Source organism: Arvicola amphibius, chromosome 12 (assembly GCF_903992535.2).
Source record: "Arvicola amphibius chromosome 12, mArvAmp1.2, whole genome shotgun sequence".
Classification (NCBI taxonomy): domain Eukaryota; kingdom Metazoa; phylum Chordata; class Mammalia; order Rodentia; family Cricetidae; genus Arvicola; species Arvicola amphibius.
This window is the reverse complement of record NC_052058.2, coordinates 39840605-39856727: the sequence shown is the minus strand read 5'-3', so window position 1 is coordinate 39856727 and position 16123 is coordinate 39840605. Positions and strand designations below refer to the sequence as shown.

At 43.2% G+C, this 16123-nt stretch overlaps 2 protein-coding genes across 8 annotated transcripts in view; one reads left to right on the top strand and one right to left on the bottom strand.

The window, feature by feature from the left end:
* Dydc1 (DPY30 domain containing 1) overlaps positions 1-7096 on the bottom strand; it is a 24526-nt gene extending 17430 nt beyond the window's left edge. The window contains exon 1 of the mRNA XM_038349950.1: positions 7023-7096. The gene's annotated coding sequence lies outside the window, so the exon portion shown is untranslated. The remainder of the gene's footprint in view (positions 1-7022) is intronic.
* Dydc2 (DPY30 domain containing 2) overlaps positions 1-12709 on the top strand; it is a 37121-nt gene extending 24412 nt beyond the window's left edge. For 3 of the 7 annotated variants that reach the window (XM_038349956.1, XM_038349959.1, XM_038349960.1), the window contains 4 exons: positions 369-443; positions 5878-6033; positions 6362-6481; positions 10991-12709. In XM_038349956.1, coding sequence (XP_038205884.1) covers positions 5887-6033; positions 6362-6481; positions 10991-11140 — 417 coding nt within the window. In that variant the 5' untranslated portion in view covers positions 369-443; positions 5878-5886 and the 3' untranslated portion in view covers positions 11141-12709. The other 4 variants (XM_038349958.1, XM_038349961.1, XM_038349955.1 and 1 more) reach the window with 3 other exon arrangements.
* The last annotated feature ends 3414 nt before the right edge of the window (positions 12710-16123 follow it).

Below are 16123 nucleotides of genomic sequence, written 5' to 3'. Positions count from 1 at the left end.
GAGCTGCAGGCTAGCCTACCCATAGTGAGACTTTGTCTCATTTTTTAAAGGAGAAAGAGATAAATAGATACAATTCCCAGAGGCTCACTGCCTCTAGAATGTTTGGGTTTCCCAGACTATGATAGTAGTGAGGGGTAGAAAACATAAATGTTTTCTATAACAATATGTCTACTTATCCATACTTAAGCTAAAAGAAAAATGGGAATATGGAGACTGGGTGCTAAGGCTGTATTGACAGTCTTGTTCCATAATAGCTTGTGTTTATTAAATTCTTGTTGTGTGCCAGGCTAGGAATCTTTCATGTGATTAATAGCTCAATGTTTCCTTTCAATATTATGAGGAATGTATTCTGTTTCTGTTTTCCAAAGGACACCAAGACCCTGACAACAAGCAACTTGCTGAAGATCGCACAGCTGCAAGTGGCAACACCAGGCCTGGTACAGGTGTTTGCGCTGCTGTGGCTCTGCTCTGGTTTACCGTTGCTCCTAATGCGGCATTTGGTCTCCGGCTGCATTATCTGCCACTCTTGACACCTATTAGGAAATCTCGAGCATCATCTCCACTAAAAGTGATGCTGTGGGATAGTGTGTCAGCTGTGAGATGGGCCCATCCGCTTTCTTCCTTCTCGCTCCCTGTAAAGTAAATGAGCCTCTGCTGTCTATGTCATAGACTAGCTCCCAACCTCACAATAGCACAGCTTGCTTTTACCCAGAGTTTCTCTGCACTTAGGGGCAAATATATGTGGGTTAGTTAAAAAACTTTCACACCCCTCCTTAACTAATCAAGGCCCAAGCCCTCTCAAGACTAATAACCACCTGGACTCATGGTCTGACATATTCCAACTGGGAGGCCTCAGGAAAGAAGCCCACGTGACTGTAACAGCTATTGGCAAGTGTGATTTGGTTGGTTCTTCTAAGAAAGGTAGTGTTATGATTGGATCTTAAATGACCCCCAAAAGCTACATGCTAAAGGCTTGCAATTCCCCCAAACGCCAAAAGGCAGTCCAAATATCCAGAAATGGGCTCAACTAGCACCATAGGAGGACTTCTGATGGCTAAATAAAAGCCAGCATTCCTCAGGAACTTTTGAAGCCAGTGCTGGTTCCCCTCTACATTTCCGGTATCCTTGGGGGAAGCTACCTGTAGTGCCTATTGGCATAAAGTGAGTGCTGTCCTCTCCCTCTCCTTTCCCATTTGTATCACAGGTACCTATTCCAAAGTAGCTCTTCTCACCTCCTTCCCAACCCTAAACCCCCTCCAACACATGGGCTTCCCTCCACCCAGCTATACGTTCTTCTTCTAATTCTGCTATTTTCGATACGCTCTCTGTCCCCCCCATACCCCTTCCCCTGCTCTGCTCCTGCTTCTCTTTCTCCTGGTCAGGTTCAGTTTGCTGGTCATGTTCTACTTTGTTCTTTGCCCCCAACCCCCACTCCCCTACCCCCTTCCCACTCTTCCAGCTCTGGCTGTTCACAGTTCATATCTCCAATAAAAGCCTTTCAAATTTTTGGAGAAACAGGCCTACACTGCTATACACAGAACTTGACAGGCAGTTCTGGCAAGAGCTCAAGACCAGAGTACCAAGAAGTATGTAAACTGATGATATGACCACTTGATGGAATGGTTAAGAGGAAGGTTTCTTGTAGATGGGAGAGAGAGAATAGCCAGAGCAGAGAAAAATGGCCAGTGGACTAGACCTGACCATAAGAGAAGCAGGAACATGGAGACAGAGGAAAAGAGATTGGGGGGGGGGAGACAGAGAGAGGGTGGAGGGAGGAGAGAACACATAGACAAAATAGTGGGGCTACAAGAAGAATGAATACTTGGGGGAGGGAAGCCAGTGAGCTAGGAGAATTCGGTGTAGGGCAAGAGGTGAGAAGAGCTAGGATGCTAGCGTGGACTTTGAAATGTGCAATAAACCCCTGGGATACTGAGGGAGCCTGAAGGCCAGCATACACTTTGGAATGCTAATAGACCCCACAGATAGGCATTTCTCCCTCTGCCTTTGGGGAAGTGGAGTTTCTTTCCTCTGGACCTGACAATAAGGATGTGAAACATAGGACATATGTGGAGTGTATGGAGAGGCTCAAGCCAATTCAGAGAGAGATGAGGATTCTATTGAAAGCTGACGAGAGGCCCTTTGTGCTGTATTCTGGCAAACTTCTTGTCCGTGGTTGGTCCATGCCCTGAGATTTTCCGTGAGACTAAATTAAAGGTAAGGATAACCTGGCAGGACACATTGCTGGACAGTACAGCATTCAGGCCAATCATTGCTGGCTGCTTTTCACCAGATTTAACATGAGATGTGGGAATAAAGAGCAGAGTAGAAGGATTTGAAAAACTTGCAATTTGAGGAGTATCTCTATGATCACATCCAAGGAGGACATAATTGCCAAGGATAGTTACATCATGGATGCAATGAGGCTTGTCTTTAATCCTAGCACTCAAGAGGCTGAGGTGGGTAGATCTCTAAGAGTTTGAGGCCTTGTTCTACATAGACCCAGTCTCAACTGCACCCCCCTCCACATACACATCAAAGGAAGAGAAGACATAATCGGATATCTCACATCAGCATAGTTGAACAGATCCCTTGAGGGCATCTCAAGAGCCAACAAGTTCCTATCCATAACAGATTTAAGACTTGATTGACAAGAGGACCTAGAGGACTCTGGGAGCTCAGAAATACCCAGGTAATTGCTTTCCCTGGGCTCCTTTCCCTGTATTTAGCCATCCAGACATTCAGAAACTTCTGCATCTATGGTCCAAGTAGGCCCAACTACTGCTCATGCTATCGTTGGCCATGCCCTGCTGTTCTTTCAGGCACACAGAAAAGATGAACGATGGCATCATGAAGGCTTCCACTTAAATCCCAAAGGAAGCTCTGGAAGATCAGGCAGTGTGTGACAGAATCCCTGCAGGCAGCTCCTGCATGGACAGAATCTGAAGCTGTGTAGTGAACCCAAAGCCCCAAGAGAGGGCCCAGAAAGTTAGAGATACCAGAAATGTGCACAGCAGAGCTAGCCCCAGAGAGAGGCTATGTAGACTGCTGCCAGCCAGGTATGCAAGAGTCCGCCCAGCACTTACAGCCCATATAATGCTACTCTGCTAGTAGATATGGAGTTACACAATTTAATGTTTGTTCTGCTGGGCTTTGATCTTGCTGTAGTCATATTTCTCCTTCGTCTATTTTATCCTTTAGGAGTAGAAATGTTTTTCTATGCAACTGCATCTACCCTTTTCCCTCTTCCCCTCTTCCTCCTCCTCTTGCTCTTTTTGTAGTATTGAGAATTAAACCCAGGGCCTTGTGTATGCTAAACGAGTACTTTTCCATGGAATTATACCTCTAACCCTCTAAGAATGCTCCATTTTGAAAAAGGGTCTAGCTAAGATGCCAAGGGACTTGAACTTGGTCTGCTACCCAGAAGGCCTTGAACTTTCAATCTTTTGGCCCTGGACTCCTAAGTAACTGGAATTTTGGGTCCTCATCAGCATCATTCACCTCCATTGTTTCTTAGAAATATGTATTACTGACTTGCTAACTTGCTCTTTTAATTTTTTTTGAGACAGGGTCCCATTTTTTTGTTCAACCTGGCTTCAAATTCTTTGCCTTTTTAATGGGATATTATTTATTTATTCCTTAGATATCTCACACATCTAATCAATACATTGATCACATCCAGCCCAGATTCATCCTCCCACTCCTCAAATGGGCCTCCAAGGCAGTTGTTTTCTCTTCTCTCTCTTCTCACTATTTAGTTAATACACTGAGACTAATTAGTGCTGCCTGTTAGAGTGGTGGCCGATTGTACTAATTTGATCTTGTATAGGTAGCTAGAGCTGCAACGAGTTTATGCCATGCCATATAACGAAGAGAGCATTTCACAGCACCCATTCCCACCCTCTAGTTCTTACACTCTTTCCATCCCTCTTCTATGATATTCCTTGAACTCTAGGGTTGATACAGATGTCCCATTTAGGGCTGAACACTCAGTAGACACTTATTCTCAGCACTTGGACCAGTTAGGAGCCTATATGAACTGCTGTCCACTGCAGGGAGAAGCTTCTCTGCTACATCTAGTTCTTGATCCTCTTGCCTCAGCCTCATGAAGGTCAGGACTGCAGACATGTGCCACCTTGACCCACTTCTCTTGATTTCCACAGAGTCTCACAGGAGACTCGGGACTTTGACTTTTGAATAGTTCTGGGACGATTAAAGACTCAGTGCCAGGCACAGTCGTACATGCTTGTAGTCCCATCACTCAGAGGACTGAGGCAGGATGGCAAGTTCAAGGCCAGCTTGGGCCATACTACAAAAACCTGTCTCAAAACCAGAACCCAAATCAACAACATAAGACTTCAGGGACTCTTGAAGATATACTGAATATATATCATACACTGAATATACATCTCATACTGAATATATATCACTTACTAAATATATATCATATACTGAATATCATACACTGAATATATATCATATACTGAATATATATCACACACTGAATATATATCACATACTGAATATATATTGTATACTGAATATCATACACTGAATATATATTATATACTGAATATATATCATATGCTGAATATATACCTCATACTGAATATATATCATATACTGAATATATGTTTTTGTTTTGGGGGGTTTTTTTTTTTTTTTGGTTTTTTGAGACAGGGTTTCTCTGTGGCTTTGGAGCCTGTCCTGGAACTAGCTCTTGTAGACCAGACTGGTCTCGAACTCACAGAGATCCGCCTGCCCCTGCCTCCCGAGTGCTGGGACTAAAGGCGAGCGCCACCATCGCCCGGCACTGAATATATGTTTTATGGTGGGGTAAGTACTCACCTTTGGGAGCCGGGGCAGAGTGTTGTGATTCAGATCTTAAATATCCCCCAAACAGTCTTATGCTAACGGCTTATTTGTGGGGCTGTGGCAACATTGGGAAATGGTAGAGTCTGTAAGAGGTGGAGCCTAGTAGAACGATAGTGTAGGAATTCCTACAGTCAGTAGCCTTTAAGTTGCCCACCCACTTGGGTGTGGCCTCATATACTATATATGCTACTGTAAAATGTGCCTCTGGCCTCTCTTTTCCGGCTCCTGGATTCAGTTGCTGTTCCCTATTCGAGCAGAGGATTTGATCTGTGAGTCTTCCTCTAAATAAATAACCTTTTATTATACTAAATTCTGAGCTAGTGTAGGATTTCTTTTTTAGTATCCCTCTTCAGAAGGCAGTTAGGTCATTAAGGTCACACCCTTGGAAAGTAGCCTCTCTCTCTCTCTCTCTCTCTCTCTCTCTCTCTCTCTCTCTCTCTCTCTCTCTCTCTCCTTCCTTGTATGTGGGGTGGAAGCGTGTGTTTCTCTCTTCCTTTTTTCTCCTTCCTTCCTTCCTTCCTTCCTTCCTTCCTTCCCTCCCGCTCTTCCTGAAGTGAGCTACTCTTACACACTGTGCACCTTCTCTTACAATGTTTGGCCTTATTAAAGGCCCAGCGTGATGGGACCAAATGGTCATAGAGCCAAAAAAAAACCCTTTCCTTCTTTAGTTGATGATCTCAAATAATAGGTCACTGTAATGGAAAACTACCATAAGTGTGATCCAAAAATACCTCATGTTTGTTAGAATGGATCCATTTTTTAAAGATTTTTTTATTTATTATGTATAGTGTTCTGACTACATGTATCCCTACATGCCAGAAGTGGGCACCAGATCTCACTATAGATGGTTGTGAGCCTCCATGTGGTTGCTGGGAATTGAACTCAGTACCCCTGGAAGAGCAGACAGTGTTCTTAACCTCTGAGCCAACTCTCCAGTTCGAATGGGTCAATTTAAAAAGTTAGATCACATTTGTAACCCAGAGTATTTGATTTGATGCTTCCCAGGTCCCCGGCATGGAAACTGCCTACCTGAAGAAGTGCTTTGGAAACAGCCTGACCCAGGCACTGGCAGAGGTGGCAAGAGTGCGGCCCAGTGACCCAATAGAGTACTTGGCTCATTGGCTTTACCACTATAGGGATGTGACCAACGCTAAAGAAAAGGTGTGTTTGTGAACTGGGCCTGCTTGGGGAGGGGGTGGCTTGCTCAGAACAAGCTTGAAATCTAAGGCAGAGTCCTGAGCTGTCCTAGATTTCTTGGTTCATCCACTTTGTGAGGATTGCTTAGTCCCAACTACTTCTGATGTATGAGGACTCTGAGGGTTAAGGAGGGAATCGAGCTCAAAGGATGGTAGAGTTGGGTTTGGAGTTACTGGCTAATCAATCCTTCTAATGAGAAGTTCACTGAGCCTGGTAGCGATGGAGGCCAATCTCAGGTGAGGGAGGGTTTCTGAGGGATATGGCCTTATTTGTCTCTGTCATATTACCCCAGGAAAAGCAAGAAGAGCTACAGCTAAAAGAGGAGTATGACAGCCTCCAGAAAGTGAAAATGACCCAAATGCAGAAACAAGAGGAATATCAGCCTCAACAGAAGTGTGAAAAGTGTCACCAGGTAGGAGGGAAGAATGAGGCAGAGGCTCCAGGAATCCTGAAGGCACCTAGCACTGGACAAAGCCCACCAAGGCCACCCTTGGCCTGCTTCTCCCTCACAGTTGCACGTTAGGCCAGTCTCACTGACAGCTTGTCCATACTTGACAATAGAAAAATGAAGTGTAAAACAAACAGGTTTATTTTAGATTTCAAAAAATGTCATTAATATGACTGGCTTTCAAAACTTAATATTTTATTTTTTATTTTTATTTCGTGGAGCCCTTTTATATTATTCCATATTTTTCAGAAACCAAATATAATTCTCAATGCATATATTAGATATAGTATCTACTTAGCCTTTTACCTTTAGATTAGGATTATTTCTGTGTCAAGCATCAAGTGTGCCCTCTATGATAGAATACAAACCTCAGTTATCAACTCCAAACAATTGAAAGCCACTCTGTCTTCCTTGGTTTCACAAGCAGAACATTAGTCTCCCACCATCTTTTCTACAAACTCCTAGAGATTGCACGAGTTTACATCTGGCTAGAGAACTCTCTCACCTGGAATTGAACTAGATGTCTTCTTCATCATCAATATGTCCTTAATGTCCTTAGTGAAGTCATCTACATGTTCCGGCTTTGCTGTCCCAAAACCAACCTGGAAGACACAGGGCTTGTTTACATTTGATGCTAAGATAGTCAGCAATCTAATGTACTCTCATAACCAGTAGGCTTATTTGTAAGTCTGACTGTCTTGTCAATAAATTGAAAGGAAGGCACACCAGATTTAGAAATCTGAGCTACATGCTAAATTCAGGGCCAGCCTTGGCAAATAAAAATCCTAAAGAAGAGCTGAGACCATTTCACTCAGTGTAAATGGAAACTGCATGTTCTTTTCCCGGCCTCCCAGACCAGAATAATCACACAAAAACTGTATTAATTACAACACTGTTTGACCAATAGCTTAGGCATACTCCTAGCTAGCTCTTACATCTAAATTAACCCATTTCTATTAATCTATGTATCACCACAAAGCTGTGGCCTACAAGTATGGTTCCCACAGCATTTTGCTCCTTAGGCAGCTACATGGTGTCTCCTTGTCTCTGCCTACTCTCTCAATATATCTCTGTTTGCATTTCCCACTTGGTTTTTACTCTGCTAAACCACTGGCTAAAACAGCTTTATTCATCAACCAATAAAAGCAACACATATGCAGAAGGGCATCCCACATCATTAGAGAATCAGCTAGTGTGTACACATGTTGGGTTCAATCCCTTAGAATGAAGAGGGGGGAGAGAGAGAGAAGGAAGGAGAATGGGGGGAATAGAGAAGAGAGATTCACTATGTGCCCAGGAACTTCAGTCTTCTTGCTTTAGCCTCCCAAGTGCTAAGAATTGCAATCACAAGCAACCACACTCATCGGGAAGTTATTTTGATAGTACATTTTGATAATCCCATGACTCCAATCCATGCACTCTGAAGTAGCTGTGAACACAGCTGAATATACTGCAATATATTTCCGTGTAGCCCCACTGTGTAGGTCTGAGACTTGAACTTTGCAGTTGGCCACGTTTTGCAATATTAAAGGTTGGATATGCATGAAAAGGAATTTGTCCTCCAGGGTTCATTCTTTGAGCAACAGAGATGGAGGAGATGAGGCACATTAAGCAAAGTCCTCACTACTTGCTGTCCATGTTAATCACTTCCCAGCACTGTTTTGTGAATAGAAAGAAATACGGAAGGTAAGGCATGAATCCCTGCACCACCGTGTTTTATGCTGCATTATAATATATTATATTCTATATACATGTTATTGTATAGAACGCTTCCTTTACACTTAGATTTCTGTACTCTAGCTAAGATTAGATAGACAAAAAGTGTGCCATTGTTTTTGCAGGTGTGAGCGGAGGCCCTTGTAAGGAGAGTGGGAAAGGAGAGCCAGTGATGCCTGGGCTGTGCAAACCCTTCCTTTGGAAACTCTTTGTGGGCAAGCTGTAGCCACGGACAGTGATTCCCTTTGTTAGAAGGGATGAGGACAACCTGAGACTGAACCATGATGAGTGGATCACTCACCTGGCCCCCTGACTCAGGAGTGGGTTAATGTCCAACTCAAATTTGAAAAGATGAGGCAAGGAGCTGGAGAGGCAGCAAATAAGACAAATTGCAAGTTCTGGATCCTGGATGATTTAGTGGGGATTTCAGGTCGTTTTGCGCCACTGGTAGTGGGAAAGTTGGCTTCAGACAGGCCTAAGATGAGTTTGGCACTAGCTCAGCTGGCCTGTGGTTTCCTCGATGCCTTGCATGTACTTTCATTTTTCCTTCTTATCTTTTGTTTTGCTTTTGTTTAGTTTGCATTGTTTGTCTGGGTTTGGGAGGTGTTCATTTTGGTTTTGAAGTTTTTGAAACAGGGTCCTATTACTCAGCCTGGAACTCTCAAGGTAGCCCAGGATGACCCTAAACTCATAGCAATCCTCCAGCCTCAACTTTCCTAGTGCTGGCATAAAAGGCATGAGATGCCATTCCGATTGTCTCTCTTAAAACTCTCTGTGCTTGGATCTGAGTCTTTTGAGTTCCTCAGATAGGATATTGCTTGTAGAAGTAGGTTAATGTCCCACTCAAATTTGAAAAGATGAGGCAAGGAGGTGTAGAGGCATTCTTCCGTTCAGCCCCCACTTAAGAACCCTAGCTATACATGGTTCCTCCCTACCATTTTCTGTCAGCTAGTTGCTGACAGCCTCCTGACCCTGGGTTAATTTTCTTTAATCAGAGAAGTATAACACATTTTTGCATCACTAAACAAATATTCCACAGCATGAACGAATGTAACACATCTTAAATTAATGTTCTCAACAGTCCACACTGTCGAATGGACTTCTGGAGTGTCCATGCAAAGACTGGGTAGAATTAGCCCATCAAGCGTCAGTTCCAAGAGTTCTTACCTCAGCCATGGATGGCAGCAACTGAATTGTTAGACTTTTAGGCATTACCCCATACATCACAGGGACTTGGGTTTCTTTGGGTTTTACATGTGTTGGATTTGTGTGTGTTCATGTGTATGTGAGACATGTTTGTGTGTGGTATGTGTTTACACCTACACATGTGTGCACATGAGTGTGGGAACCTGAGGCTGTGCTCTCCACCTCATTCATCAAGGCAGGAATGCTCAGTTGAACCGAGAGCTTGCTGATATGGTAGTCTACCTAGTTAGCTTGCTCTTGGAACTGGTGCCTTACCCACCAAGTCATCTCTCCTACCCTCTCATCATTTTATTCTGGGCATACTATACCCAGAAGACAGCTTTCTGCAATGTTTCACACCTTCTTTCTGATCTTACGTTCTTTCTCCCCGCTCTGCTGCCTTGGACGAGGTGATTTAGGCGTCCCTTTTAGAGCTGAGCATTAAATAGTTAAGTCACTTATTCTTAGCAGCTTTTTTCTCAGATTCAGATTGGATCATTTCTGTTGCTCTGTTGTCATGATGAAACCTTTCTTCTGCCATGGCCAGCATCCTATTTAGGAATTTTCATGATTATTTTCTCTATCTTTTGTGTAAGTGGCTATGTATGTGTGTATTCATATGGAAGTCAGAGTTCATCCATCTTGTCTTTTGTTTTTGTTCCTTAAGGTTTATTTATATTTATTTTATGTGTATAAATGTTTGTATAAATGTGTTTATGTGTTCCGTGTGCATACAGAACACATGAAGGCCAGAAGAGGGTGTTGGGTCCCCTGAAATTAGAGTTACAGATAGTCGTGAGCATCCATGTAGGTTCTGGGAACCAAACCTAGGTCCCCTGAAAGAGCAGCAAATTCTCTTAACTACTAAGTCATCTGTCTAGCCCCCATCTTGTATTTTAAGGCTAGGCTGACAGGCTAGTTAGCCCCAGGGATCTGCCTGCGCTGGCTTCCCCAGCACTGGGATTACAAGCACACAACATCATGCCTTTGTTTTGTTTTGTTTTGTTTGTTGTTCTTTACTTCATTTGGGGAAACCAAACAGGTCCTCCTGCGTGCGCAGCAAGTTCTCCATTGGTTGAGTCACCTCCCCAACCCCTCTATGATTTTTTTAGTGCAGATATACCTTTCAACTCCGGAGTTCCTCTGTTTCCATTTTCTTGACTACCTACATTAATTTTTACTTATTAAATCTGTGTTTCTCCCATACAATTTTGAAAATATTAAATGACTTCTTAAGTCTCTGTCTGCTATTCCCTTCATCTTTGACATTCTGAAGTTAATGGCTCATGTTCTTCTACTTCTTCAGTTATCTAGTAATTTCTCTGTGTGTGCAGAACATTGTGGTTGATGTTTTGCGGAGACTCTAGAGAGCACTGTATAAGGTTTTATCCCTGCAGGCTGCTGAGTCCCTAGGGACCACTTTGATCCCAGCAGGTTTGATCTCACGGTTCTTTGCAGTAGGTTGATTTCAGCTTTGTTCTCTGCTGGTGCCCGGCATAAAAACAGCAGTTGTGTGCTCTTGCTATTCCCATGTTTAATCTCTACCTTCTTTCCTTTGTGCTTTCATTTTAGGATCCGCTCCCTGAAGCACTTTCCTCAAACAAGACTCCAGCCCAGCAAAAAGACACTGCCCTTCTTGAGAAGGAGACCAGGAGGCAGGAATCTCCACCAGGTGTCTCCGGGGTGGTTGCAGAAATGCCTCAACGGGTTTTTACCTCTTGAGAAAATGGCCTGCTGGAGGAGCTCTCACCTCAGCTAAGACTAAAGAGTCTGAGGAGGAGGCTGGCATCTACAGATGCTCTGGTCTGCTAACCATGAATACGTTAATCATGTGACACTGTAGATTGGCTATTGGATAAAAATGAACCCAGACCACAGATTAAATACAATAAGGCATCACACTGATGAGACCCTCTCCTCCCACTACAGGGTGAAAGCTTGCTCCTCTCCTGTACTCTTCTTCGCTTTAGCTATGCTCTGCAGTCAGGGCTCTTGGAATTCTACAGGTGCCATGGAGGTTGCCCATGGCACTAATAACAGGGGGTTTCTCTTCACTATATGTCAACACTTGTAAAAAAATATGTTTCCATTTTTTATTGTGATAAAGCCCATGACATACAATTCATAGTTCAGTGACCTGGACACATTCATACCATATAGCTACCCAGACCAACAAACCTCCAAACTCTCCCTTTACCTTGTAGGAGTAAAACTCCGTCCCATTAAATAATAACTCTATTTTCTCTTCCCCCCAAACCCTAGAAACCATCATTCTACTTTGTCTGGGTTGTTTTGACTATTCCAAGTAACTCATATAACTAGAATCATGTGTATGTGCGGGCACGCACTCATAAGTGATTTAGCATTGTGTAGTAATCCTTAGTGTTCTAGTGACTAGGCTTTAGTGCTTTTATTTGGCATACTATGTCCTCAGGGTTCACTCACCCTGTAACATGGATCAGAACTTCCTTCTTAAGGCTGATCAGTTTTGTGCCCTCATATGGAAAGCAAAGACTGTAAGCATTTCTGAACTTAATCATGCAGTATGCTGGCTTGTGGATATGAGAAATAGTTAAAAGGGAAACTAGAGGGGATTCATTTGGTGACAGGATAAAAAGACTGGAAATTTGGGTCATCCAAGATGGTTGCTATGTTTTCTGTCTGGGTCCCATGGCTAGGTGGAGGTAATTTTTCCTTAAGTATAGGACAGAAGAGTGTGGCATGCTGAGTATGTGGTACCTGTGAAAGGGATGGGAACATCACAAAAGAGAGCAGCCCTGAGATACTGTCCCCACCCCAACCCCAAGAAAGGTCAAAGACTCCAGGCCAGCCCTGGCTTCTCTGTAAGATGCCAGAGCAGGAAGAAGTACTGCTATTTATCTGAAGAGGCCTCCGCTCTCTCTCTCTCTCTCTCTCTCTCTCTCTCTCTCTCTCTCTCTCTCTCTCTCTCTCTCTCTCTCTCTCTTTCACACACACACACACTCACACACACACAGTCTCTCTTTCTCATTCTCTTTCTCTATCTCTCTCTCCTCCCCCTCTCAATTTTATTTATATATATATATATATTATAAATATGCATGCATTTATGTTTAGTGTGTGTACTTTTGTATGTGTGTGAATACATGTGACATGGGAACTTTCAGGATTCAGCACTCTCCTTTCCCACATGGGTTCTCAGGATGGAATTTGAGTCCACAGGTTGTCTTGGTACTTTTGCCCTACTAAACCATCTCACAGATCCATTCTTAGATATGGTTAAGCCTATATTAAAATGTCTGCTGGACATAACTTGGAACTGTCTAATGGAATTTCGATCAAAGAGTGGCATATTTTTGCAAATGATTACAAATTCTATATACACTATTTCAAGGTCACAATTTCCATTGACCACTATTTTGTATGATTCCCTACCCTTGCAAATGATAAAGTACTGTGAGATTATCCCAGAAAAACATTCAATTTTGCAGTTTAGTTTTACCATTAGTGCAAATTGAAACCAAACCAAACAAGATGGCACTTCTTGGTGGCAATGCAAAGTCAACTTGAAGTTAGAACGCTCTTACGAACATTCCTCAAAAAGATTTCCAAGCTTGGTGTTCTGTGCTTGATAGCTTTATGTCAACTTGACACAAGCTAGAGTTATCTGAAAGGAGGGAACCTCAATTGAGAAAATGCCTCCTTAACATCCAGCTGTAGGATATTGTCTTAATTAATGATTAGTGGAAAAGGCCCAGCCCATTGTGAGTGGTGCCATCTCTGGACTGGTGGTCCTGGGTCCTATAAGAAAGCAGGTTGAGCAAGCCATGCTGATCAAGCCAGTGAGCAGCACTCCTCCATGACCTCTGCATCAGCTCCTACCTCCAGGTTCTGCTCTGCTTGAGTTCCTGTCCTGACTTTTTCAATGATGAACAGTGATGTGGAAGTGTAAGCTAAATAACCCCTTTCCTCCCTTGCTTGCTTTGGTCCTGGTGTTTCATCCCAGCAATCAAAACGCTAACTAAGACATTTTCCATTGGAAGCAAGCTCCCTGTGGAACTAGCATTCACTGCCTACAGATGTAGCTAACCTCTAGAACTAAGATCCAGGGACACATTGGGCCATCCAAGAATTAGAACAGCCTTCTATATTAATATAGACTACTAAATACATTTATTTCACTGAGTAACAAATATTGCGACCTAGCAGCTTAGAACTATACCCATTGAAGTTTCTTTTACCATATGACCAAATAAGACTCAGCTTATTTAGTCTTGAGATAGAACCATAGTGATGCCCATGATAACCATCTTATCGTAGATGTGAGATTCCTCTTTTCACACTTACAGGAATCTTTTCTTCTTGCTGGCAGCTTCTGGGTCTATCCGTCCCCTAAACTGAGTCCTCTCTAGAGCATGCTGTTTCCTCCTTTGTGGCCAGCAGGAAAATCTTTTTGATTTCTTTTAAGAGTTCACCTGGTTAGATTTGATTCACTCATAACAGTTCCCACATTTAAATTTTTATTTTTCAGTTCTTTTTCCTTCTTGAGATAGAATTCGGTGTATCCCAGGATGGACTTAACCTTGATGTGTAAAGAGGATGGTCTTAAACTTTGTATCCTCTAGTCTCCACCTCCTGAATATTCTATTACAGATATGTACCATCATAACCAGCTTTTGTAGCATTGGGGAATCAAACCCAGGACTTCATGCTTACTAAGCATGATTACTAAGCAAGCACTCTATCAACTGAACTACATCCCTAGCATGGCAAGTTCACTTTTAAATAACTCAAAGTCAGTTGTGGCCATGGTATCCCATGCTGTTCACCAGCTCTGCACGCACACGCACACACACACACAAGCACATAACACAGTACAGCACAGCACAGACATACACATCAGGAAGTAAGAAACCTAAGGCTATGTCAGAGTCCTGCATTAAACAATAAGGTCTTTAGGAAGCAAAGGGCTGTGACTGCCAGTGTACAGTGATAAAATTGCCTAGCAACTGATTTCTCCAAATGTAAGCCCTCCATCAAGCAACACATGACGATTTCCACTAAAAGCCACCAAAACCAGGGTCTCTCAGCTGCCTCAAAATCGCCCAAGCTAAAGACCAGAAGTGAGATGCTTACTGTTATCTACTATTATTATCTACTATTTCCTTAGGTTCTGTGGACACCCTCAGCCACATGCCTTGGCAACCATTGACTCTGCACTTACATGTGCTGGGCATGATAGCCACAAAACTTATCACAGTCACAGAGTTTTGCTTGTCCAGGGATTGAACACTGTAAGGTATTATGACCAAGCTCCTGCCCTCCTTCCTCTTTCAGGCAGTGCTTCAAGATAATTGTCAATGCCCCGTCTGAAAGGCACGTTGTTGTAGGAGACTTGAATCCCTTCACTGAGGCAGCCTTTTTCACCTCTCTCTAGATGGTACCATTATGTATTTGAATTCCAGCCAAGCTTGCCTAGCTCTTATAGGTGAGCTAAAAAGACCGCTGTTTTCCTCACTTCCTTGTTCTTGGGCTTGCTAGCTCTCAACCTAGACTGTCTACCTCTCACGGCTTCTGTGATAGAGAAGTAAGGGATTTTTGTCCTGAGCATGCAGGAGGTGTGCAATGATTACAGTAACATTCCTGGTGCAGGGAACACACCACATTGCAGATCAGGAGCAAGAGGCATGCTAGAGCATGAGGGTAGGTGTGAGCACTCACTTGTGACTAAATAAGGAGAGATTTAAAAAACTGCCCAAAAGGCTCAGGGAGGGGCGCATAGGCAGTCTGGATTCCAGAAGGTTAGAAAGACAGACTCAACAGTGAGGAAGGGGGCTAAATGACTCCCATCTTCCATTTATTAGGGACAAATTGAAGATATGAGTAAGTATATGAGTAAGTATATTCCCAAACAAAGCCTTTTTTTCCACGCACGCCACAAGAGGGCGCAGGAGCTCAGGACGGATGGCAGAAAACCGCTGTTTCTCAGCCCGGAATCGAACTTGGGACCTCTGGACTCACAGGCGCCGCGCTTAGCCACTGAGCCACCGCTCGGCTCACAAAGCCTTTTTTTAAGTGACAAAGAGAAAGGCCATTCCCAAAGAGTCAAGAAAGGAACACTTCTGTCCCCAAAGAACGTGTTCATTTGCTGTCTCATTCAGGGACATAGTTTAGAAAGCTTAGTTTCCCATAATAGGTGAATTACTTGACCTATCTAACCTGTGTTGGGCAGGGGCTAAGCTTCCGTGCATGATTTCATTCAGTTCCAAGTGACTGGTGCTTTCCAAACTCTCACATTACAGATGAAGAAACAACTAAGGTTCAGCAAGGCTAATGAGCAGAGGCCATGGTCAGAGAGTTGAGAGGTGATTCTCAGGTCTGTCTCAAGAGCCATTTCCGTTCCAGACATGCCTGACAGTCTAACAGAGGAAGCCAAATAACCCTGACCACGAACAGGATCCTGTATGAGTTCATTTGCTCCAAGTTAATTACAGCCTTGTTCCTGCCCCTTTGATGAAAGGAAGCCTTCCTGGAGCTTTCAAATGGGTAGTATTATTCAGAATCGTTTAAGCTCCCTCACGCATTTTTATACTACCAGCTTACATTAACTCTCTAAACATTTATAATCCCGGACAGGAAGCTTTAAATATTCATGCTTGGTCCTTTAACGATAAAGCTTTCACAATATAAATGATAAAGTCCATAAATCAATGTTCTCCCAGTGAG